The 12,143-nt window shown below is 44.1% G+C and overlaps 1 protein-coding gene across 1 annotated transcript in view; it reads left to right on the plus strand.

Moving 5' to 3' along the window:
- PIGK (phosphatidylinositol glycan anchor biosynthesis class K) overlaps positions 1 to 12,143 on the plus strand; it is a 126,420-nt gene that overhangs the window by 19,256 nt on the left and 95,021 nt on the right. The window contains exon 9 of the mRNA XM_066624237.1: positions 4,283 to 4,455. Coding sequence (XP_066480334.1) covers positions 4,283 to 4,455 — 173 coding nt within the window. The remainder of the gene's footprint in view (positions 1 to 4,282; positions 4,456 to 12,143) is intronic.

Consider the following 12,143-nt stretch of genomic DNA (forward strand, 5'->3'; position numbering starts at 1 on the left):
CCCCTGTTCCTCTCCATTCTCCACCCCCTTTCTCTCCATTCAGATGCCTGGGTGGTGCCTCTTTTGATGTGGCACCCACTACACAATCATATGTGGTGGCTCTGAAGTTCAGTTTGCCTGAACTAAGAAATGAGGGCAGAAGTTGATGTGTACAATAGGGAAAGGAGAGATTGGCTTGACTGTTATATGTGAATTGAGCTATATGATTTGTGACTGAAGTGACCAAAATCGCTTATATTGACATAACCATCCATGCTTTTAATGACATCTGAACTATTAAAATTGGTATTTTGTAATTAATTATTCAGTTCAAGGAACTAAAGGATATTTGAATATTTGAAAGGAACTAAATTTTATAGTTCTAAGGGCCTACAAATTCTGATTGGATTTAATAGTCCTTCTTATTCTGTACTAGCAGTCTGTAAAGTTCAACCCACCACAATACAACATTGGATTTGTCATGCTCTATGTGGGGCTGGTTATAAGAGTGCCCATTGGCCACAGTTAGTTAGTTGGCAACCTTCAGTCTCGAAAGACTATGGTATCGCGCTCTGAAAGGTGGTTCTGGAGCAGCGTCTAGTGTGGCTGAAAAGGCCGATTCGGGAGTGACAATCCCTTCCACACTGGGAGCAAGTGCAGTCTGTCCCTGGCCTGTCTCCCTGGCTATGGGCCTTCCTTCTTTGCCTCTTAGCCTCAGACTGTTGGCCAAGTGTCAATTCAAACTGGGAAAGGCCATGTTGCACAGCCTGCCTCCAAGCGGGCCGCTCAGAGGCCAGGGTTTCCCACTTGTTGAGGTCCACTCCTAAGGCCTTCAGATCCCTCTTGCAGATGTCCTTGTATCGCAGCTGTGGTCTACCTGTAGGGCGCTTTCCTTGCATGAGTTCTCCATAGAGGAGATCCTTTGGGATCCGGCCATCATCCATTCTCACGACATGACCGAGCCAACGCAGGCGTCTCTGTTTCAGTAGTGCATACATGCTAGGGATTCCAGCACGTTCCAGGACTGTGTTGTTTGAAACTTTGTCCTGCCAGGTGATGCCGAGAATACGTCGGAGGCAGCGCATGTGGAAAGCATTCAGTTTCCTCTCCTGTTGTGAGTGAAGAGTCCATGACTCGCTGCAGTACAGAAGTGTACTCAGGACGCAAGCTCTGTAGACCTGGATCTTGGTATGTTCCGTCAGCTTCTTGTTGGACCAGACTCTCTTTGTGAGTCTGGAAAACGTGGTAGCTGCTTTACCGATGCGTTTGTTTAGCTCGGTATCGAGAGAAAGAGTGTCGGAGATCGTTGAGCCAAGGTACACAAAGTCATGGACAACCTCCAGTTCATGCGCAGAGATTGTAATGCAGGGAGGTAAGTCCACATCCTGAACCATGACCTGTGTTTTCTTCAGGCTGATTGTCAGTCCAAAATCTTGGCAGGCCTTGCTAAAACGATCCATGAGCTGCTGGAGATCTTTGGCAGAGTGGGTAGTGATAGCTGCATCGTCGGCAAAGAGGAAGTCACGCAGACATTTCAGCTGGACTTTGGACTTTGCTCTCAGTCTGGAGAGGTTGAAGAGCTTTCCATCTGATCTGGTCCGGAGATAGATGCCTTCTGTTGTAGTTCCAAAGGCCTGCTTCAGCAGGACAGTGAAGAAGATCCCAAACAAGGTTGGTGCAAGAACACAGCCCTGCTTCACGCTGCTTCGGATGTCAAAGGGGTGTGATGTGGAGCCATCAAAGACAACAGTGCCCTTCATGTCCTTGTGGAAGGATCTGATGATGCTGAGGAGCCTGGGTGGACATCCAATCTTGGGGAGAATCTTGAAGAGGCCATCCCTGCTGACCAGGTCGAAAGCCTTCGTGAGATCTATGAAGGCTATAAAGAGTGGCTGTCGTTGTTCCCTGCATTTCTCCTGCAGTTGTCTAAGGGAGAATACCATATCAGTGGTGGACCTGTTGGCTCGGAATCCACACTGTGATTCTGGATAAACGCTCTCTGCAAGTACCTGGAGCCTCTTTAGTGCAACTCGGGCAAACAACTTTCCTACAACGCTAAGGAGAGAGATGCCACGGTAGTTGTTGCAGTCACCCCTGTCGCCTTTGTTCTTGTACAGCGTGATGATGTTTGCATCCCTCATGTCTTGAGGTACTCCACCTTCTCTCCAGCAGAGACAAAGGATTTCATGCAGCTCAGTGATGATGATCTCTTTGCAGCACTTTAGGACTTCAGCAGGGATGCTGTCTTTTCCAGGTGCCTTGCCAAAGGCAAGGGAGTCCAGGGCCACGTGAAGTTCTTCTAGGGTTGGTTCACTGTCAAGCTCCTCCAGCACAGGCAGGCACTCAATGTTGTTCAGCGCTTCTTCGGTGACTACATTTTCTCTGGAATATAGCTCAGAGTAGTGCTGCACCCAGCGTTCCATCTGCTGCGCCCGATCCTGGATGACCTCGCCTGTTGCAGATTTCAGAGGGGCAATTTTCTTCTGTGTTGGACCTAGGGCCTGCTTGATACCATCATACATCCCCTTGATGTTGCCCGTGTCAGCTGCTATCTGTATCTCGGAACAGAGCTGGAGCCAGTAGTCGTTAGCACATCTCCTGGCAGTCTGCTGGACTTTGCTGCGAGCACCTCGGAGGACCTGCAGGTTGTGCTCACTGGGACAGGCCTTGTATGCTGCTTGAGCTCTCCTCTTTTCCTCAATGACTGGTGTCAACTCCTCAGAGTGGTCTTCAAACCAGTCTGCTGTCTTGTTGGTCTTCTTGCCAAATATGGACAAGGCGGTGTTGTAAACGGCATTCTTGAAATGTTCCCATCTGTTGGATGCGTTTGCATCGACCGGGCCTGGAAGAGATTCCTCAAGCGCTCGTGCAAATTCCTCCACTTTTCTCTGATCCCGGGTCTTGCTCGTATCAATGCGAGGTCTTCCTTCCCTTTTCGTGTGATACAGTTGCTTTGTTTGCAGTTTCACTCTGCTGCACACCAGCGAGTGGTCGGTGTCACAGGCAGCACCCTGATAGCTGCGTGTGATCTTGATGCTGGGAAGGCTGGAGCGTCTGGTGAGAATCAGGTCGAGCTGGTGCCAGTGCTTTGATCTTGGGTGTCTCCAAGAGACTCTATGTTGGGGCTTCGTGTTGAAGAACGTGTTGCTGACACAGAGACCGTGATGACAGCAAAACTCTAGCAGGCGTTGGCCATTTTCGTTCATCTTCCCAGTGCCGAACTGACCTAAGCAAGTGGGCCACGAACTGTTATCAGCACCAACTCTAGCGTTGAAATCGCCGAGGATGAACAATGGCTCTTTTACGGGGATCTTCTTGATAGTGGTGGCCAGGTCATCATAAAATGACCATTGTTTATTAAACAAGAGAAAAACAAAAAATAAAAGAAACCGAAAGAAATTGTCCATTAGTATCAAATATTCCTGCCTATGAAAGATATAGGATGCAGTTCTGTGCACTCTTTTCAAGTAAGGGCAACATCTTATACTTGTCTGCTCAGAAGTAAGCCCCATTGTTTTTAGTGGGGTTTACTTTCAGGAAAGTGTGTAGGATTGCAGTCAAAGTCTCAATAAACCCACAGTCTCAGTGGGTATAAGTGCATTGGTTTAGCACCCCAAATACATGCTTGCAAATTTCCTAGCAGCTTTTTGATCTGGTCCAGTCCTGCGCCAATGCAGGGTAACAGAGGGCTACATATCATGAGGTTCACTTGTGAAGGAAATGATGTAGGTGTAGGCAAAGATGTGTGCTGCAATACACTCCAGTGTTTAGGTCCATCTTGTGTGCCACCTCCAGAAGTTCACAAACTCTCTTCTTGGCAAATCTTCGAGTGGGTAGTGTGCCTCAAAACACACATCTCCCTCTCATTCCCACTTCTGTACTGCTGTCTGCTCTTGCTCACCCTGTCAATAGCACTCCATTTCATCACTAGATTTTGAAGTGTCTGCTTCTTTCTCCACCAGTACCTACCCAGCTGCTATGGAAGAGTTAAGCAGCAGGCACCAATCCTCTCACTGCTGTTCCTTATCTTGCCCCTGGTGGGCAAGATTCACCCACCCAAGAATGAATGAGCTTCATTCAGCTCATTGACTCACAAGTTGTGCAGGCATGCCCAAGGTCATATTTTATGCTGTGTAATAGTCTACTTAACAGTGAAACTTTCTTCTTCTTCTTCTTCTTCTACTACTACTACTACTACTACTACTACTACCACTACTACTGCTACTACTACTATGATGGTCTTTTGCTTACTAGTGTAATTTGGAGCAAATGCTTGTGATAACTATTGTACTTTTTTCTCTAGTTTCAGGTGTGCCCTAAAAGTTTGTGTGTGTCTACACCTGGACACCGGACAGATCTATTTCAGAGAGATCCTGAGAATGTCCTGATAACTGACTTCTTTGGAAGTGTGCGAAAAGTGGAGATTACAACTGAGACAATCTCTCTAGATCCCAACGCCATCCCTGCAGAGACCAGGTACATATTTGCATCCCCCCGCCCAGGTCCTCACTTTTCATAGGTTGATAACCTATAAATAAATGTGTTTGTGGCTATGATTTTACCCATATGGGGTAGACTGTGAATGTCATAGTATGAATACTGGGTGACGACAGTTTGCAGAAGACAGTGTTTTTGATGCATCAGCAGATAAGAATCATTTCTTTTTGTTGCAACTTGTTTCTCTGTATGCTTACCCATATGCACATTCTACTGTGTTGATGTCCCTCCAGATCTTGAATTCAGTGCTTATTGCAGACGGCAGCACTATGTGTGTTTGGGGGGGTCACTGATGCAATGTGGAGCCTTTCCTGAGTTTGGTGCTGCCTTCTATAGTTCAGCAGCATTTATGCAGAGAGCTGGGGGACATACCCAGTAAGTATGTCAATGCCAGAGTGTGACTAATCATTTTCCCCTCACCAAATGTTCATTGAACGCAGGGAGATAATGGCTGAACAGGGCGACTGACTAATGTCCATGTATATGTGGATTGGCTCTTATTTGAACTTTGACTCCAGAGTAATGACCAAATTAATTAATAAAGGTTCAGTGTAAGTAACTGCTCTATTCGTGTAGCCTGCCATCTGAATTGCATATATTACATCTTTTTTTTAGCGTGGGAGGGAGAAGATATAATACGAGAATGGTGAGAAAAACGTTTGCTCTATTCAAGTATTAGCATTTACAGAACTGAGATTTTCAAGCAACTGGTTGATTTTATTTATGATGTTGTGTTGCCATCTGTTGGGGGACTTAGGATAAACAAGATTTGGGCTCTGAGAATTCCACAACATGATAGCATCTGAAGTGGCTTGATGTTATCAATGGGAGTTGGCCATGCCGGCAGCACTTCTTAAGCTTCCGGCAGCACTGCTTAAGCTGAGGCATCACTTCACCTTTCAGCTGCTGAGCTGCAAAGTGATGCCTTGGCAGAAGTGGTGCTGCTGAAAGGGCTGCCCACATGATAACTGGGCTCTCCCATATCTCAAAATATTCTCTTCTCTTCTGTCATTTACAGCTAATTGGTTCCTACTTGAGAACAAAGTGCTTATTTCTTGCCATGCTCTGCTTAATTATGTCACCTCCTGCTTAGTTATGTCACTTCCTGCCCTCAGCAGGTGGCATGAATCCTAACACCTGTAGTATAATAATTTTTCACCAAATTAAGACACAAAGAATCTTGATGCATTTTTATCCCAGGTTATGGTCTGAGATAATGATACAAGAATCTTGTTGAAGTAAAGCAGGCCTGGGTCTGGTTAGTGCCCAGATGGGAGACTATGTAGGAATCCTCATGGAAGCAGAATGGATGAAAAAGAGAGCGTATAAATGTACAAAATAAAGACACCACAAACCCCAGAGCTATAATGATTTCCATCATTTTCAGATCTTGTTTGTATGATTTCCAAGTGACAAATTTTCACCAAATTTCACAGTTTCCCTATAATAGGAATCTGAGAATGTGTAGATTTTTCAAGAGAAATTAAATTTGACTATCTACCTTGTTCCAGGTTTGGGGAGCTGTTGATTTTAACAGATTTTAATTAAGATTTGAGCCGGGAAAATGTTTCAGTGATGTTTCATGGGAATTTTATCTAAATTTTGAACATTCCTGTTCGTGAGAATAGTTCCCCTGCAGAAATGCAACCAACAAAAACTCATTCTTCAGGGCAAGAAGAAAAGTTAGTAGTAGCTTTATAATTGTAGTTTTATTATTTTTCCTTGCAAGTTCTGCATTACATTAGATACACATAATGGTTGTGCTCTGTAAGGATTAGACTGTTTATATAGACTGGGGCAGGAGGTTTGGCTCAGTTGGTAGAGCTGCCGCCTTGTATGCTTGAAGATCTGAGGCTGCCAGTTTGAAACAACTGGAAGGAGCCGAGAAGTGACGACACGCTGATATACTGATGAGCTGACCCTCGGTGGCAGAGAGGAGTTGCTGTCAAGTGGAGCGTGGGAGGCAAAGGGCCAGAGAGAGGACAGACCGGGAAGGAATCCAGCTGGAACGAGGAGTTCTATGAAAGACTAGAACTATTCAATTGTAAAAATCCCTACGGGGGTTTAGAACAGCCTGCCTACGTAAACTGCCTTGGATTAAAATCTGAGGAGCAATCTGACGACCAAAGAAAGGCGGTATATAAATACCTGTATAAATACATAAATAAATATATATTTGGGTCTATGTATAGTACTGAGGCAGCCCAGCAAGTCTGTAGTAAAAGCAGTTCTAGAATTGTTTACAGCTGTATCTCAGATTCGTTAAAGTGCCAAGATATTGTCTTGGGACTCCAGCAGTTTCTTAATGTTGCATTTTTGCACCTTGTAGCCACACATCATAAATTGTGTAATCTCTTGAGAGAGAATGTAGTGTACCACATGCTGTTATACTGGAGAAGGGCTTGCATCTCTCTGTCTGTGTGTGTGTGTGAGAGAGAGAGAGTTTGTGTATAGGACCATGCAGTATAATAAACATATTTAGAAGTATGATGAATGGGATAACAATAGACTGGTATAAATCTTGGGAGAGGGCTTAGCACATCACTCCAATGAATATTTTTTTAAAAATTGTAAGTATTGTTTTCTTGAATGGATTTTACTGAGTTTTTGACATAATGGCCTGCTTCAGACTTCAGTAAAAAAAACCAATCAGGAAAACAAAATATGACAGAAATAACACAATGGAAACACAGTTCTGTGTACATTTGAAATTAAATGAGCAATTGACAGCAAAAGCTTTCAACCTAAATTCTTCTTTTGTGTAGGAGGGGAGGAAAATGGGAGGGAGTGTGCAAGCCTGTGGCTCCCTTAGGTGTGTTCACATAGCACTAAATTGTTGTGTCTAAACCAAACCAATATTTCTTGAAACAGTTGGATTGTCCTGTAGCATCAGTTGCCTAGCAGCATTTTACTTTTGTCGCAAAGAACTTAACTGCAGTTCTACTGGGGGCCCCCTATATCTGTAGATTCCGTATTCATGGATTCACTTATCCGTGGATCGGGTCTGCCCTCCTGCGCCCACTCCCTCCAGAGGTGAGGGAGCTCCCATTGGAGGAGCTAATGCCTTATAAGGCATTAAAAGTGTCACTTCCAGTTTCTCTGTGAAACTGGATGTCCCTGGCCTCTGCTGAGCTCAGACTCCTTCCAGAGGTAAAGGGGCCGGAGCTCCCCTTGCCTTTTAAGGGAGGCGGTCCCCAGGGACTGTGGGGATGAAGGCTCGCCTGTATCCGCAGTTTTAGCTGTTTGCAGTGGGTTCCAGAATGGAACCCCCACAGATGAGGGGGCACGCCTGTTTTTATTTTGTTGTTCTTACATGGAAAAAAGGGAGTCACAAAGCCTCACCACTCATCTTTTTAGAGCATTTTTTTTAAAAATTTTAAATGTGTAAACCTTTCTGAAAGGTGGTAGATATGCACTTGAATAAACTGATGAAGCATCGGGAAGCAGAGCTTCTTCCACAGTAGAAAAGTCAGCCCTTGTTCCTGTTTCCAGGTGATCTTTGCACACCGTAAACTTTAGACAAATAGGAATACTTACATGCATGGATTCCCAGTACCTGTACACCTACCAAAAGTACACATTATCTCTCTATAATTAGATTTTCTTTCTGCACCAAATTAGGAATAATTCCCTAATTCTCTTAGCTGTTAAGTTGCAAACTCTGTGTGGATTCCCCCCCCCCTCTTGAATGAGCATTCCTTTTTCACTTTTGAAAGGGACCTGTGGGGAAGGGGGAAGCGTAGTTCTTGTATTCAATTTTTTTTTAACTGTAAAAAGAATGAAAAAGGACTGTTTGATTTCTGTAGTCAAGTGCTTTAGCTTTGTAATGATTTTCAAAGATGCTCCTTGCAGAATTTTAAATAGGCTTCAAAGATTACTTAACTCTTCAGCACAGCTTGAAAACATAATGTGTCTGTGTGTGCATGCAGACATGTAAAAGCACATGCAAGCACACATGCAGTGGCAAATATCAGAATGTCCAGTTTTCACTGGTGCTTTTAAAATGCTGTCCTAGTGACCAGCAACCCAGTTTTGCCGAAGCCAATACTATAGGAGGATACTGAAGCCAAGACGTGATTTTCTACCCTGTCCAGTGTTGTCATGTTCCAGGCAGGAAGGGAATAGTTCAAACTGTGCTAACTGGGGAGAGCCGTGGGCCTTACTGCTTCCCTGGAAGCAAGGCTTAATTTGAACTTGGGGTTGATAAATCGTACAGTCCAATCTTATGCGGGGATGGCGTGTTAGATACAGGGCCACCCATGCAATGTCCACTGCGTCCAGCATGCCATCCTGATGGAGAGGCAAGTCCAGAGACCGGTGGGAAGGGAATACTTCCCTGTATGCTGGCTTCCTCATATTCTCCTGTGGGTCTTTTCATTACTACACCAGCTCCTTTGCTGGTGCAGCTCTGAAGAGCTACTGGGGGCTTGTCTGGCCCGGGATTCAGGATCTAGTGGCAGCTTGGTCCCACCTTGGCCACCACCCCACTTCTATTCCATCCCTGCCTCTTAGCTGGCAGGGTTGTGCCAGTGGCCTACCTTCTCCTTGCCACTGGTGGCATGCTTTCCAGCTGCTGCACTGGTATCTGTGCAGTCTCCAACAGCGGAGAGACTGCTTCAAGAGCAAGGCTGTCTTTGCACTAGTTTCTCCGGTGATACATCAGTGCTTCCCAAAGGTAGGATTGGGCTGTTAGCCCTGAATCCCATTTTCAGTACCAGTGCTTCATTTTGGAGGATCTAAATTACATATGAACACTGCTTAAATTTTGAATTTAACTACAATAGGAAATAAAATCGATTTTGGTTTAGATCAGGGGTGTCCAAACTTTTAGGCAGGAGGGCCACATCATCTCTCTGATACTGTGTCGGGAAAAAAAGAATTAATTTACATTTAAAATTTGAGTAAATTTGCATAAATGAATATATTAGAGATGAACTTATATGAATGAATGAAGCTATCGCAAGCTATCTTGCGATAGCTCAGGGCCTATAAAAGACCTTGCACAAAGCAAGGCCGGCCTTTCCTTCCACTGCCACTGCTGCATCACAGATGTGAAACAGCAACCAGTGGAGGGAAGCCGCAACTTCTGCGAGAGGTCAAACAGTCAGCCCTTGTACTGATAGTAGTCGCATTGAACCAGCACAGGCTCCAACAAGTCTCCAGAGGCTCATTGGATACTAGGGGCTCCCTGCAGACCGGATTGGGGGTCCCCAAGGGCCTCAAATGGCCCCTGGGCTGAGATTTGGGCACCCCTGGTTTAGATGAATGCTGTTATCCGTGTACATTTTCTTATCCTATAGGTTTCTATCATAGTTAAAAATATGCTTTAAAACTGTTTTTCTTTCATGTAGTTGCTATACCTTTTTCAAAACTGGTGAAAAACCATCTATTCTTTTGTTGATGTATGTTGGTTTCTGAGTTTTGGAAATTTCCATTCCATGTCTGATTGCCACTCCCACTCTTCCGAGTACTGCTAAACTGGCTTAGATCAGGGGTGTCAAACTCATTTCATGCAGCTAGTTGAATAGCATTAATGGTGCCTGCTGAGGGCTGGAAGTGATGTCATGAAGCAGGACGTGATTTCATGAAGCAGGTCATGGCTAGAAATAAGCATTTTTTTTTCCTCAGGAACTCACTTGCTGCAAGTGGCAGAAGAGAAAATATACAAATCTTAGTCATATTTTCAAGATATGGGAAAGCCCAGTTATCACACAGACTGCCCTTTCAGCAGTGACACCTCAGCACAGCTCAGACGCTGAGAGCAGCTTAGCTGATGGTGGTGCTAAGAGAGCCCGAGGGCCAGATAAAGAGCTTCCGTGGCCGCAATCAACCCGCAGGCCTTATGTTTGACACCCCTGGGCTAGATCATAAGCAAAAGGTTTGCAAGGTTCTGAATTGCTTTTGTGGGAGGCAACCATATAAAGAATTTCCACTTGGTGGAACTTCCACTTCCACCAGGAGGGAAGACACTAGAAGGAAGCTAAGGGAACTGTTTTTGTCCTCCTTGTCTCCCATTCATGGCACAGGTTAGGCTGGTTTTTGACGATGCCTAGGGAAATTTACAAGCCACAGAATTGCATTTTGGGTTAGGGGTCGTACATAGAAATTAGCAATAACACTGAGCAAAATTATCAGTTATTATACTGATTATACTGACAAATTGTTTCTTTAAAACAAAAAATCATATGTGCCCCTTTACTGATAATCATAGCATTAAGAAACATATTAGATTTTGATCTGATGAGATTTGTTCAAGCACATAGTACACAAAGGTCATCTTTTAATACATCTTTTTGTTTGGTTCTTAAAGTAATAGCAATGTGGAAGGTGTGTTAGTTTAATAGAAAATGCAATGTCCCAGGTACTTTTAAACTGTTCTGTTATTAGCAACAATTCAAGCTTTCCCAGTATTTAGATACACATATTTTTCCTACTATGTTATATCTTCAGTCTTACCTCTTATGTCCAGTAACAGAAAGTTTTGTTGGCTCATAAGGAATTAAATACCCAGTCATGGCGCTAATAAGTTCTTCATTCTAAAAACGGATAAACCTGAAACGTGCAGAAAATCTTTATTTGACAATTTACAGAATGTCTCAAATTTCTAATGAACTGGACGTTTTGTTTTTGAGATTAAGGTCTGGCTTAGCTCCAATGGAGAATGGAGCTTTAGTGGCCACACATTCCAGAGATTACACTCCTCTCTGATAAGAACACAGTTTATTATGTTCGTTACTATTTGTTTAAAAGCTCTAGGTCAGATTGGAATGTCTACATTTTACCAGAAGGTGGCACTTGTGTCAAGCAGAAAATTTGAGATGGTCTTTATTTCAAATTCAGGCATTCTAGCAAGCTTAGAGTTTAGTAGGAAATAGCCTAATATTGGCTTATAGGCTGAGGTACAGAATCAAAAATTTAAGTCACTTGTGCCTAGGACTACAAAAAATTCTCTCTATTGTCCAATTACAGCTTTTTAACACATAGGACATATATGGAAAATGAGAGTATTCAGAGATAATAATTGCAAAATGCATAGTGTCTGCATATGGGAGGGGGATTGCAAATATCCTCTGCTGTTGTAAACAGAACCACAGGTCTGTTCCCATTCATTTCAATATTTTATTTTTAGTATATTAGACTTGATGTCAACATGGTATATGACTGCATTTGGAGAGATCTGTATTTTTAACAGGCTACAATGTATATGCTTTTTATAATGGTAGTCAATGAGGCTTACTCCTGGGCAAGCACGGATAGGATTGCAACCTAGTATTGTTAAAAAATTTTCCTTCTTCATCATCATCATCATCATCATCATCATCATCATCATCGGTATTTACATACCACTTTTCAACAGAAAGTTCACAAAGCAGTTTGTAGACAAACAGCGCAATCCTGACAGGTCCTTAAGGCATGTTTGCGCCTCCTCATGAGTCGACTAGGCTGGTGCGTGGAGGCACGCCGGCCTGCAGAGGCTGACTTAAGCCTCCGCACTGACGGAGGCTCTGATGCTTAAGTCAGTCTTAAGACTCTGAGACTTAAGGCTCTGGGGTGAGTGGGGAGGATGTGGGAGGAAGGCGTTCTGAGATGGGAAGGGTGGGTCGTGGGTGGCCCTGGGGGCGGGTGGGTGGCCCTGGGGGCAGCAGTGCTGGATCGCAGCCTCGTTC

This window comes from Tiliqua scincoides, chromosome 4 (genome assembly GCF_035046505.1).
Source record: "Tiliqua scincoides isolate rTilSci1 chromosome 4, rTilSci1.hap2, whole genome shotgun sequence".
Lineage (NCBI taxonomy): Eukaryota > Metazoa > Chordata > Lepidosauria > Squamata > Scincidae > Tiliqua > Tiliqua scincoides.